The sequence below is a fragment of the Patagioenas fasciata genome, chromosome 2, assembly GCF_037038585.1.
Source record: "Patagioenas fasciata isolate bPatFas1 chromosome 2, bPatFas1.hap1, whole genome shotgun sequence".
NCBI classification, from domain to species: domain Eukaryota; kingdom Metazoa; phylum Chordata; class Aves; order Columbiformes; family Columbidae; genus Patagioenas; species Patagioenas fasciata.
Genome location: NC_092521.1, coordinates 130,387,046 through 130,401,357, shown reverse-complemented (window position 1 = coordinate 130,401,357; position 14,312 = coordinate 130,387,046). Strand labels below are relative to the sequence as shown.

At 35.3% G+C, this 14,312-nt stretch overlaps 1 protein-coding gene across 1 annotated transcript in view; it reads left to right on the top strand.

Annotated features, from left to right (window-relative positions):
- Positions 1 to 14,312, top strand: part of KCNH8 (potassium voltage-gated channel subfamily H member 8) — a 190,592-nt gene that overhangs the window by 145,417 nt on the left and 30,863 nt on the right. The window contains exons 8-11 of the mRNA XM_065831438.2: positions 541 to 738; positions 5,286 to 5,485; positions 7,418 to 7,667; positions 11,154 to 11,368. Of these exons, the coding sequence (XP_065687510.1) occupies positions 541 to 738; positions 5,286 to 5,485; positions 7,418 to 7,667; positions 11,154 to 11,368 (863 nt within the window). The remainder of the gene's footprint in view (positions 1 to 540; positions 739 to 5,285; positions 5,486 to 7,417; positions 7,668 to 11,153; positions 11,369 to 14,312) is intronic.

The following is a 14,312-nucleotide window of genomic DNA, read 5'->3' as shown; positions in this document are numbered from 1 at the left end:
TCTTTTGAAAATTAATTCTGGTTTGTAAGTGATGTTTAGTTGTTTGAGTCTTTTCTACTGTACAAAAAAAAGAAACATATAAAAAGCTCTAAATATGTAATTATTATTATAACAATTTAGTCTTAGAATCTCAAAAGCTTTCCAAGCATTAATTAATCGAAATAATCAAATCAATGTTGCATTCTTGCTGCAGTGTTACAGTGTTATTAGGTGACGATTTTTTTTTCTTTTCAGTGCCTTAATGGATTTTGTGAATTATCTAATTAGGCCTGTAATATGCAATTCAAAACCACTTGATTTCCAAACAGAAACAGTTTTTATCATAAATAGTTATGCGTAAAAATAAATATTCGAGACACAATACTTCACGTGCTGTAAAATTTCCTGCAGTTTAATGTTACTTTTATTATTATAATCATGTGAAGAATGCAGTTTCTTCTAAATATATTTATTTTTTTTAACATTGTTTTGCTTTACAGAATGTATAGTTTTCATGGTGCCAGTATTTCTTAATAGTTCTTTTTATGCTTTGTTTTTCAGGTTGGCTTCATGAGTTAGGAAAACGTATTGAGTCTCCTTACTATGAGAATAATACACTAGGAGGCCCATCAATCAGAAGTGCCTATATAGCTGCCCTATATTTCACCCTCAGCAGCCTCACCAGTGTTGGGTTTGGAAATGTTTCAGCCAACACCGATGCTGAAAAGATCTTCTCCATTTGCACAATGCTGATTGGAGGTCAGTATAAATGCTAAAAATCATGTAAAACATTATTGGGGGGTAGGAACAAGTAAAATAAGAGCTGAAATTTTGGTAAGTTTCTCTAAAACAAAAACCACAACTGCAAGTTTAATTTAAAATGAAAAAAAAAAAAAAAGCTTTTGTTTGTTTTGTATTAGATAAACTCTCTTAAAGGGGCATATTTCAAACCTTTTGATCACTTATGGTGACAAAAGATAGTCCTCACAGAGTAAAATGCAAGCTCACATGATTGTCAGTGGTTGTAGCCCCACCGTGTGCCAGATGAGCATTTTGGTTACATGCCAGGCACTTTTCCAGTCAGCCAAGTAATGGGTGTTCAGCTCCAGTTCAGTCCCCACAAAATCCTTGGAGATGATGGGGAGGGTAGGTGGGCAGCCTACCAGTGTATTGGGCTGTAAGCTGGTGCATATCCACATCTGAAGGACCAGCCCAGCGAGAAGGCCATGGAGACAGGACAGAACCAGGAGGTGTGTTTACTGAGCCGTAGCTGACTCTGTCATAAAAAAAAAAAAAAAAAAGCAGTTTAATTAACACTGAGTAAATTTTAACACACCACTGCTTCAGATTTGAATCAAAATGCAATGCTTTTGTCATATTTGGAGCTCTTAGTATTATTTTTATTTACATTAATTACCTACTCGTACTGTTGGGGAAAGCCATGTACTCAATTTCGATCACCTTCTTTCTGTTGAGGCACCTGGGCACAACCTGTGAGCTGATGGCACGTGCAGAGCTTGGTAAGCCAAAGCTACTGGGGAAAGTACCTGCAGCTCTCTCTTTACCTTCATCTTCCTCCCCCAAAAAACACCTGTACTATTTCATGGTGTGCACATCACACAACTCAAAGATGCCACAGTGGATATGAGGGGTAAAAGCAAATCACTGCTAGAGAACTGCCCCCCTCATTTTTTGTTATGCTTGTGTAATTTTTCTGTAAATACTAGTAGGTATTTCTCCAGGGCTAGTCAGTAAGGCACTGGCTGTCAGCTTTGCAGCATAATTTTTCCTGGGTAAAAATAAATTGGTAACTTGACACTCAAAAGCCAGGGAACACGATGAATGACCTGTATACTATATATTTGCAGCTGCAAGTGATATAGAAATTTCTCAATGAATTATTGTCATTTTTCCCTGTCCTGAAAATAAGTGGCAATAATATAATGAGTCATCTGATCCAATAATGTTATCATTTTTATTTTGACAATATCACAAAAACACGAGCAGCTTTATGGATTGCTTTTGTTGGTAGCATAAAATTATAGTTTTAAAATACAGTGTGGCCTCTGTGCTTTGTGGATTTCACTATGTAAAATGTGTTTGAATGAAGGAAGGATTTTTCATTTCTATCAAGAAATCAAGAGATACCCTGTTTAAGGTGATGATGAATATTTAATTCACTTTGATATGGCCGAGCTTTCATAAACTTAATAGAGTAGAATGTAAAAGTATCCTATACTTTTATTCAGTTCAGTTATAGAAATTTCTTTTTCATTTCTTATATTATTGAGCGGTAAAACTAATATGCTTGTGCACTGAATAAGTTGTGAAGAACTAGGCAACTGAGTGCAGGAAGAGGGAATGGAAAACTGAAAGGCAAACTCATAGGTAAGTAGGTAGAAGAATGACTTTATGTCTGGGAGGGTCCAGTAAACAAGATAAAAGCAGATAAGAAAGGAGAGCAGGCTGGTTCACATATATTTTCTTGAGGAATTGTATTTTAGGTGCTATTTAAGAAAATAGCCAGAGCAAGGAAACTTGGAGGAGTTAGCATCATAGAGCGCAGACTGGTGAACACATCTCAGAAAACTCTACTAGGAATAAAATACTAGTCTGCATAGTTTAGGGCATAAGATGTTTTCATTTATTAAAACATATTTTGATGTATAGTTTCAGCTGATATTTGATTTTAAAATTCCCTAGTGGAAAGTGATGTCTTGAGAAAAAAATATGTAAGCTTTTTACAGTTTTTAGACCAAGTCATTGGTTTATGAAATTTCAGGTGTAATGGATGGCATGATTTAGTTTATTGGTAATTTGTCTGTACCTCTTCAATGTGTGTCAGTACAAATTGAAAGAATGAACTTACTGCAACCCTAAAGAAAGTTGAAACCAAAAAAACAAAAAAAAATCAACTGTTAATTTAACGGGTAAATAAATTGATTGATTTTTACCTACCTCTTAGCATTAATTTTTGTTTTGCATTAATTTGGAACTATAATTTAAGAAAAGTAATATTGTGAAGACAAACCACCTTATTCTAGATAGTATTTATTCTTAAAGTTGCAAAGAGAAGTTATTTATTAAAATTTAAACACAATTCCTATGATACCTAGCATCCGTAAAATATTAATCAGGTCTGTCCTCCTGCAAATGACCATACAACATGCTGTCTTGTATTCTTCATGTTCTTTGAGCAAATAATGAGCAGTTTTGTATTTATGAGACTGGATGCCCTTCTAGTAGCTCAAGTTCTTTCTGGGATCAGAAGTGTTCCTCTCTTTCCTAAGGAACAATAATGTAATTTGGAATATCTGTTAAACTCAAGACCACTTTATGAAATACAGTTCCTAGAAGTTTGGGGTTTTTTAACTTTTTTCTTGGTTTTAGAGAATGGATTAATAGATTTCTTACAGAAAGGAGGGTGGGTATGTGATTATTTGATAAAGCAAGCTAATGCCTCTCACAGCTGCGAATAGCTTGTCATCATCAGTAACAGTTGTCTTCCAATGTAGATAGGCAAAGACAGATTCTTCTGTAACAATAAAATTCTTGATTATATTTGCGACTATAATAACATCATGGAGATCTCCACACTGTTCATCCACTAACCTTGGGAGACTTATATCACATGTGATTTTTATATATGCATCTATATACCACCTAATGCTATATCCCTCACCCCTTTTTAAACTGATAATCACATCTTAAAAAAAACTACACTATCTATTTAGCCTGTTTAGCTATATCTGGCTAAATTGTTTCACCCCTAGCTGTCATATTTCTTTTTTAATATCCTGTATCTAGAATTACTCCAGTGCCTCACATTTTGTTGCCCAAGCTTCTGACATTAGTGACTTAGCAGTTCACCACATCATCAGGAACAATACTCAGTTGATCCAGGGAATTATTCTTAGAAATAGACTTCCAATTATGCTTATTTTTCTTTCTAATATTCATATTTGATCCTTTTTTTTTTCACTACTTTTCATTCATCTTCTTTTACTAATGGACTTGTATTGACTTCATTATATCATTAGATCACCTGAACAAGAATGCATATTGTATTGTAAAACAATACAATCACACTAGCGCTTTATCTGTTTTTGTGCACTCCCTTCACAATAAAGACATAGATATTATTACCAGCTCTTTTGTGTTTTACTCAACCTATAAAAATTTTCAACACTCCAAACTAAAGAATTTTCTTTATCTATCATGTAAAAGCTTTATTAAGCATGAAAATGCATCCTTTCCTCCTACTGTTCCACTTTGTCTCTCCTCACTCACACTGGACTTCTGTAAATTGCCATACAAGGTCAACAACTTGTTTGTCTTCTTTATAAACCAGTTCCTTTGCCACTTGGAGAAGTCCGTATGCCTCCTTTCAAGCACTGTAGAGATAGATATGCCTTAAGAGTAATAATCCAGCTTTTTAATAGTTTTTTCAATAAACGGTTTGTAAATGTGTATATTATGTACTCAGATCAATACTGCATGACAGACAATCTTGCAGTGATTTTTCCCACTGATAATCAGCAAGTACATTTCTGCACAGACAAACCCAGACAACCTGTATCTGTAAGCATTTCTTCAATTTTGCTTCTGTTTTTTTTATTCCCAAGCCAGTCTCTAATTGAGGACAAACTCCAGGATGTCAGAACTTTCTGATAAACAATTTCACATCATATTTGACCTTCTCAAACAACATAAGAAATCAGATTGTCAGTTGAATGTATTTTTTTTTACCTGAATTTCTGCTTTACAATGTTGGGGTTTTTTCTGTCATTTTTTTTAACATCTTATTCCCCAGAATATGATGCATCTCTAATTGTCATTTGTAAACTTATTCCACTATACATGGTCCCTCTTAGTAATCATTTCTATTTATATGAAATCTATTACATTCTATGTAGTCACTAAGTGATTACTTGAGTCTGGTTTTCATACTTACTATTAGTCTCTGTTTCCCGAACATGCCTGCCTATCAGCATTCATCCATTTCCTTTTTTCTTAGACTATAAAATTAACTTGGCTTGGGCATTCTTTTGCTTGGCACCCCAAACAGATACCATCAAATGTGAATCTGTCCTTTCCCATGATGGTGCTTGCTGGTGACACAGAAAGCAGAATTGACTAAGTGTATGAATACTACTGTATATTACTCATGGAGTCTTGTATCCAAAATCTTTACTATATCTATCAAGCAGGAAACTGGTTTTCTGTGAAGATCCTTTCTTTTTCTGTGTTACATTTTAATGATCAAGAAGTCACTCCACATTGCACATACTTTCTGTTCCCCCTAGCTTTGATGCATGCCTTGGTGTTTGGCAATGTGACCGCCATAATTCAGAGGATGTACTCCAGATGGTCCCTTTATCATACAAGAACCAAGGATCTGAAGGACTTTATACGGGTCCATCACCTGCCACAGCAGCTAAAGCAAAGGATGCTTGAATATTTCCAAACCACGTGGTCTGTCAATAATGGAATTGATTCCAATGAGGTAACCAAATGAAGGAGGTTGTACGTTTGATGGCTTTGACTATGGACCTAGAGTCGGGGGGGGGGGGCGGCAGGACGGGCAGTAATTTTCCATTTGTGGTGCTGTGTTTTGCGTAAAGTTACATATAAAAAAAGAACATCTTTAAAAATAAAGCTGGGTTGTCCCAGGAAGAGGGTACGCTACTGAAAAATCTGGTTTAGAACATAGTAACATATATCACAAATTCAAAATCCTCCATAATTCTGAAATGCTGAAGCGGCATTCTTTAGAAGCCTTTTGGATGATGCCGGCAGAAACACTTCATTTTTGCCTTTCACCAAACAAAAGATTTAATTTTTTTTTTCTGGTGTTTTTTAAAGGAGGTACTTCTCTAGTGCCCTTTCCTCCCTCAATTTTCTTTTATCCTTTGCAATATTGTAAACAAGTAGTTTGGGCTTAATTTTTATGTTATTCTTTACCTATCTTTAAATATTGCAAAACGTAACATGAAAGTGAAATCAAAAGAGAGATTTCTGGACATGTCTTTGCTTGCTTGTTTTAAATGACTTGTCCAGGTTATGTGTTACTATGTTCTAGGAGGAATGATGTCTTCTCTCTGCTGGAGTGCTCTTTGAATGAACCATTCATTTCAGAGTTCATGTTATATATATCACTATAAAACTCAGTGATCTCTAAAGATAATGTGAAAATAAGCAGAAAGATTTGGCTTTGAGAACATTTTTTTCATGATAAATTCTTTTTGCGGTGTGCACAGCACAAAGAATGGGATTTTCAACAGCATCCTAGCAACAGAAGGAACCTAATAAGATTTACAAAGGTATAAAAAACCCTTATGTCAAGCCTTTCCTAGATTTGGTTAAGGATCACCTTCAGCTCCTCTGTCTTTAGTCCCACTGAAAATGAGTGGCTGCTGTATTGTAAGGACAGCCTCCGGAGACACTGTCAATAATATTTCATGATTTGTCTCCCATCCACAAACTGCCTTGTCTGAGCCCACCTGGGCACATGTTGGCTGATTGCATTGCTCAGATGCCAGATCTCCTCAGACTACGGAGAAAATGAAGCTTGTAGGCTTGCAGCTTGCATGGTTCAGAGCTCTGCCCGTAGGCATGCAGTGTACTTTGCATCAGTGGGACAGATACTTGAAACCACTTAATCTTTTACTTTTTTTTAATCTCCACCTGAAATTTTAGATTATTTGAGCAGTTATATATTATTCTCAGAAGACTATCTCTGAGCAGAAAGATGTTCGTCTCAATTTTGTCATCCTGCAGCAGATCTGTGAAACATATATAGATGTCATTGTTTGCCAGGCTACACTGGAAATTTGCCTAAAATTAAGACTGGGTCAAAAGAGGATTGGCCCTATGGTCTTCTAGTTTTCATAGGTTCTTCCCCTGAGCATGTACCTCGCCTGCATTCCTTTCCCTCCTCTCCTTCAGTGTCCAAGTGCATCTTTAAAAAACAAAACAAACTAGAGGCTTTTTGAATTATTTGTCTTCCAACAGTTTTACCATAGAAGCAGCAATATACCCTACTGGTGAAGAATTTTTAAAAAATCTACACTAATGTAATTTTCCCCTGGGTTCAGCGTATACGCCACTGTATACAGTGCTCTAAGAGCTAAGAACTTAGACAAGATTAAATTGTGCACTAGGGGGAATATCTACACACAGTGTTGTCAAAATCTGTTCTTTTTATAAAAACATATTTTTATTCATGTTTTTTTTCTAGAATTTCAGTATATGTCAGTGTAAAGATTTTTTTAAATCGTAGTACATATCAAGGGAATAAGAAAAATCAAAGGGAAATCTTTATCAGTAAAATCAGTACATGTGCAGCACTACTAAATCAGATAACTTCTGCAAAAGACGAAACAGATTATTTCACACTTTTTCTCTTATTGGCTCTTTTTTTCTCATTTTTGGACAGCTTTTAAAAGACTTCCCAGATGAGCTACGTTCAGACATCACCATGCACTTGAACAAGGAGATTTTGCAGCTCTCTCTTTTTGAGTGTGCCAGCCGTGGTTGCCTCAGGTCTCTGTCTCTGCATATCAAAACCTCCTTCTGTGCTCCTGGGGAATACCTCCTCCGGCAGGGAGATGCCCTGCAAGCGATTTACTTTGTGTGCTCAGGTTCCATGGAAGTCCTAAAGGACAGCACGGTGCTGGCGATTCTTGGTATGTTCATAATCATAGCTTCAAAGAGAAAGAATGGTCCTCCAGTGTAGGAGGACCTTCAATACTAACTGATGACTTGGTGTGTCTTAGTAGGCTGATAAGAAAGAATTTTTTCCAGTTTTAATCTGCTGTTTACACTAAATGGACATTCCTACTTTTTAGTTTAAACTTCCTTATTTTTTGCCCTAAGGAGCTTTCACTTGCTAGAGTGTTAACGGTGCAATATTTCACTTGTATCCTGATTTTCTTATTCTCTCTGTTTTGCACGTAGGAAGGTACTTGCTAGGTTTTGATACAAATTATTGCTTTCAACTGAGCTTGATGATAGTATTGATACCTCAAGGGACATTGGTTATTAGTTCCTAAATCTTTCAGGGAGACTAGTGGCAAGGTGGTGCAAGACTCCTCTGATTCTTTGCATGCATATGAACAGTCCTTTCAGGACATCTATATGATTAAAAACAGGCATCATTGGCTCTGCTTCCCAAAGAGTTACTTCTTCAAGTTAACTGATGCTGCCAGCAGTTATCTGAGTATATAAGAACAGAGAAAGGCCAGAAGTTCTGTTCTAATAAATTTTGTTTAATTGTTGTTTGCTAGATGACTACTTTAACTTAAGCATCTCTACCTGTAAATTTCAGTGATTGGCCTCAATCCAATTCCTAGCAAAGATTTTCCCTTTATCTTCAGCTAAAGGATGAATAGTTAATGATTTAAAAGTACTTTGAGAAAGTAAAATATAAAATTTTACCCGAAATGTAAAGAACTAATTTCTTATTATTTTAATATCTCTTTAGATTCAAGTACAGTCTTCTTTCTGATAACTTTTAATATTCTTCCAAAGCAGAGTTTAAAATAACATTTCCTTTTTTGTTTTCCTTCCTGTTTTGTGGGATTGCACTAGACTGTTGATAATGCAAGCTTCTGGTCTTCCTTAATTGGATTTCCTTTATTTTACTAGCATGCATTTGGTTGGTCCTTTTTTAGAATATAAATGTGATACATGTCCTATTTTTTTCATAACAGTCCACATCACTCTGTCACTCATTTGTACCTATGAAGTTTTCAAATGCCTCAATTTTATTGGATCAGACAGATCAAAGATATAAAATGTCTTAGAAAAAACCATAAGCTTAAGCATATCAAAAGGTCGAGAGCTGCCCTCATTGGATCTATTATTTCATTCATTATTCCATTTTCAGGCACTTCGGAAAATGTTAATGAAAGTATCATCGTGTAATGGTGACAATGAAAAAAAGTAAGAAAGAGATTAGTGGATTTCTGAGAGAAGTTAATGAAATTGTAATGCAAAAACATAAACATAATACAATGAAATAATGCTTCATTACAGTGAATGGGAGCTCCATCATTTAAACCTAAGTAACACCAGCAGAAGGTAAATGCATCAAACCTGTAGGTCCCTATGAGAAAACACGTTACTGATATAAAGTAAATCCAAGAAAACAGTTTTTTCCTGACAATGCTGGGTTACTTACAGCTTCCAGTCCACTATTTTATAATTCTGTCATGATTCTAATTCTAGCAGATTAGTTTTTGTTTGCTAAACCATTCTCACTAACAAGCATACAGCAACAATACAATGAAATGCTCCGATTAAATACAGCTGTTTGTTATCTCTTGAAACTGTTACTTGATATCTAATAACGATGGTTAGGATATCTTTTATAGGAAAATATGTTTTAATAGAACAGTTATGTACTGTTTGAGTACACATCTTAGATTTGTTTAAAAATATTAGCCATAAGTAATTTAAAAGATATCCATAAAGACAAGCAATTTATACCTTTACCTGCATGTCCCAGATATATTAACAAACAGAAGCATCTGCATAAACATTTCTAAAGTTTCTCCTCCAATGAAAACAGAGTTACTAACTTACATGATTCTGTTTATATTAAAGATGTTTATAATTAAGGTACAATCATTTCACTCCTGCATTAATTCTACATCAAAGTGCAGCTTACTAGCTACAGCCTTTGCTACCTCATTTTCATTTAAAAATAAACATATTTTAGCATTATCAGATCAATTGTAGTGTTTTTCAGGCTGACATCATTTCATTAAACATTGTAACTACAATGAAATAGCACTCTAATATATTTTCCAAAGGATTTATGCATTATTGGTGCTAATACAGTTTATATGCCTAAAAGGTTTCTAGTTAAGAGATTTAAAGATCATTTTCGGCATATATGAAATATGTTTTCTCTCGTCTGTAGTTACACAGCCAGCAATAGATTAACATTGCCCAAGACTGTCTAAAGACTTGTTGATACTTACAGTAAAAAGTAAAAGTAAATTCTTGCTTAGCTTTACATCATATTAGATTGTATAAACATCACATCAGTTGACGAGAAATAACAAATGTTATGATCATCTATCAGATTTATCTTTCCCTAAACCTAATACCAGTTCTCATTTATGCCAACCGCAATTTTTAAGAAATCCCCAAGTAGCATGAATGTATGCATATTTCTAACATAATATCCCTCCCTGTGCTGGGTTTATGGCAAGCTCTTTTGAGGAAGTTGTTCAAACTTCATGTAGATAGAAAAAATTACAAGTAGTATTTAAAGTATAAAATTATCTTATCTAAGCAGCTTCAGGAATGGTTTGCTATTTAGTTTAACTTACCCTTCAAGTTCACCATTTCTTGTGTAATACCCAGCTGGAATCACATGCTGAGTGGATTTTCAGGTTTTATAATCTTCACTTATTACTTATTAATCATAGAATAATATAAGATTGGAAGGGACCTGTGGAAGCCACCCAACCTAAGGGTGCTTAAAGCAGGGCCAATTTAGCCTAGCTTCCTCAGGGCCATGTCCACACAAATTTTGAACAATGTTGTCACAGTGAATCCACAGCTTCTCTGAGCAGCCTGTCCCAGTGTTTGACCCAGCCTCATGCTGACTTTCATTTCCTGATCTCTAATAACTTTTTTTTTTTGTTGTTACAACTTGTTCCCAGTACATCTCATCATATTGTGTACTCAGAAAATGAGTTTATCTGTTTTCTCTACACTTTTCCTTTAGGCTGTTAAAGACATAAATAATTTGAATGGACACTCTATGCTTAATGATGTGTTTGCTAAAATGCTATCTTTATGTTCAATTTTTTGAAAAACAAAATCGTGCCTGGTGTTCATTACTAGGGTAGATCTTAATTTCATATATATTTACTTGATTGCTCCCTTAAATAAGTTTTTACCTATGTGGAAATCAGTCTTTGTACCTCTAGCAAACTGCATGTAAGATTGAACCTGTAAAAAATTAAAAAAAAAAAAAACAAACATTTAAAAAAGAAAGCTTTTATTCAAAGATCCTTTAAAAAGTTATTAAATAAACAATGCAGTGGTGACAATGGGATGTAAGATCTAGCAATTATGTCGAACAGATTCAGGATTCAGAAAAAAAGGTAAAGAATTCATACTTTTAAGATTATCATTTTCATATTTTCTTTTAGGTAAAGGAGATTTAATTGGAGCAAACCTATCTATTAGGGATCAAGTAATTAAAACAAATGCAGATGTTAAAGCTCTCACATACTGTGACCTCCAATGCATTATTCTCAAAGGTCTCTTTGAAGTGCTCGACCTTTACCCAGAGTATGCTCACAAGTTTGTTGAAGACATACAGCATGATCTCACATACAATCTAAGAGAAGGCCATGAAAGTGATGTAAGTATCTTTAAAGGTCTCTACAGTTATTGTTACCTCTAAGATTTTACTGATACTTTAACCAGTTCTCATAATTTCGCCACAGTAAAGAAATAATACACAGATTGTGTTAAAAGGACCACTCATTCCATTTGTTTGATAATTCAGTCATTACCTACATGAATTGTTTATCAGTTGATCAAATCATAAGTAGTGAACACGTTCTCTGTTTCTCATTTTCCATAGAAAATATCATCTATGGAAGAACATTTTTATTTAATGTTTTGTTATTTTTGGTTATGTTTAAAAATAATTCATAGTTAAGTAAAGCATGTGTCCAAATAAAGGTATTTAACTATGCCTTTTCTAGCGGCTCGTGTGCCAGCCTACTGAACATTCATTTCATAGATCACTGGTTATTACTTTGTAGTTAGGAAGATTTTCACACACATTCAAAATGAGAAACAGTTGTTTCTCATCACACTGCAACTAAACTGTCTTTTCCATTTAAATGAGCAATTTAATGTGGAAAAAAAATAAAAAACAACAACAACAAAAGAAATTCCAGATAAAGCACTGCTGAAAAACATCAGTATAGACTCACCAAAGTACTTTCATTGATATTTTGTAACAAAAATATATATTTCGATTTTAATAATGAAAAGCTTTTCTGACAGCTCTATTTTTCTGACTTTACCATATGATTGTACAAAGATAGTGATAGCCAAACTTTCATTTGTGTAGTTAACCATTCAGGTATTTGTCTTTTTATTGTGCTTCTCCTTACACACAGAGAGAAGTAACATCAAAAGCTCATGACTGCCAAAAAGGATACTAGCAAGGCAGGGGATGCATGTAATTCTAAGGCAGCATAAAGGACAAAAAAAGGTTATTTGTTTGGGCACACAGCACAAAGAGCCTCAAAGAAAAGTGTTAATGCATGTCCTACATGCATGCCATTCTAGTACTGTGGCTTCTCTGCTCATGCCCACTCACACGTGTTCCTGTGCAGAAGGTCGTGGTGAGTTCTGCCCTGCAGTAGTCACCCATGGGGGGTGTCACCTGCCTGAGGGACCTCTGGGCTGACTGAACAGCTTCAATGCATGCAAGAACAGTAGGCCAAAGTCCCTTCTCAGCTTAAACACCCAATGAGTGCCAGAGATAGGTTGATTTTTCCACATAAATTTCTAATTACGTATACTTTGGCGCCAGCAATGCTCTGTAAACAGTGGCTGTAGAAAGGCGGAAATATATAAATGCAAACTTGTAGAGAGGAAAATAATCAGGAAATCTCATTTGTTTGTCTTTTGAAATGTCCCCAAACTTCCTGCTGAAGATAGCAGCTGAGAGAGTACACAGCTGTTCTGAAAATTTGAAGGTTAGTTTGTATAACCAACACATTTTCCTTGGAGAGGAATACTTAATCTGAAAAGGAGTTTAACTCCATGAAAAGATAGGGTTTGACAGTGATTGCATTCTCCTCTCCAGTTTTGTTATGGACCCCAATGAATCCCCACAATGCTTTTCTGTATGATGACAACTCTGGGGGTTACCATCTCAGCTGCATACACGTTTAGCTTTTACAACATCAGGGACAACTCTTCCCAATTAGAGTTGACTGGGTGATGTGTAGACTCTCTGCTGAAAGCAAGCCTACACCAGCTTTGAAGGTGAGAGTGCAGACAGGAAAAAACCCACCTCCTCACACTTACTCTAGAGGATGGAATTTAAAGCAGTACAGGATATATCCAAGCACCCTTTCTGCTTTAAAAAGGAAAATATTTACAGCATTTGTGCATATACACTGTATTTTCATGTTATCCATTATCTAAAAATTAAAGGGAAAAAAAAATCTGACACTGAGTAGCATCTAGTGTGACGGACAAATATAGAGAACCCAAGACAAGTTATTTGAGTGTCGCTTTTTCCTACATCTTTGGTCTAACTATACCCTCCACTAGTATTTCTCTTGTAACAGAACTAATCTTGGTCATGTGCATCTCTTTTACCCAACTGTTTTACTTATCAATAAGGATAAAGAACAGGACTCATGTGGCCAAAAATTGTAAAAAAAGAGGGCTCATAAAATGAGGGAAGATATCTATGTCTGTAGCAAGTGTTTCTGGTCAACCACTCACTCCACTTAGAGAATTCCATATCTTCATGAATATAATTTGCAAGAGGAAATAATCTGAGTCATCTGATGGTTTATACTCACAGAAGAGCAAGAAGAAGGTTTTCAGAAGTACAGTGTATGGGTGTGAAAATATTATTATCTATACACATAGCATTATTTCTTGAGAATGGTGCTATGGGGAGAATTTGGCAGCTGTGACACTGCATCTTGATATCTCCCTAAGACAGGGAGATTTTACTTATGCAAGTTTCCATGGCTTCTGCAGCTTTATGGACATTTTGCGTTCAGAGAGCTTTTCCATAATTAAAGAGTAGATTGATTAATTCGAATAAGTAAGTCAGTTTCTCAGTCTTTTTCCTTGGATGTTTTAAATTACTGCAAATTTGCAACTGAATGTGAATGTAATGCTTCTGAAAATGGATTGGTAGCAGTATTTAGGGTCAGGTGAACTTGCAAGGGGAAAGAGCATGAATTTCCCACTATGACTTGTCAAGTGCCTCTCTGTCCTGACCTAAAATATTATTGCATTTTCAGTCACAGTCTAGCAAAACTGCCTTAGGGTGTAGATTTTCTGACATTTTAAGCCAGCATTAAATGGTAGAGGTTGCAGAAAGATGTAGTCCTGGTGATTCATTATGCCTTTCCTTGTGCTGTTTGAACTGTTCATTGCACACAAAATTCAATAGGAGATTTGAACTGAATTAAAAGTAAGTGGACCGAAAATGACCAAAAGAATTGGTAGTTTCCTGATCCCAGAGTGTCAAAATTGTACACTTAGCACCAGATCATGTAACTATCCCATCCACACAGAAATCTGTAGGAAAACTT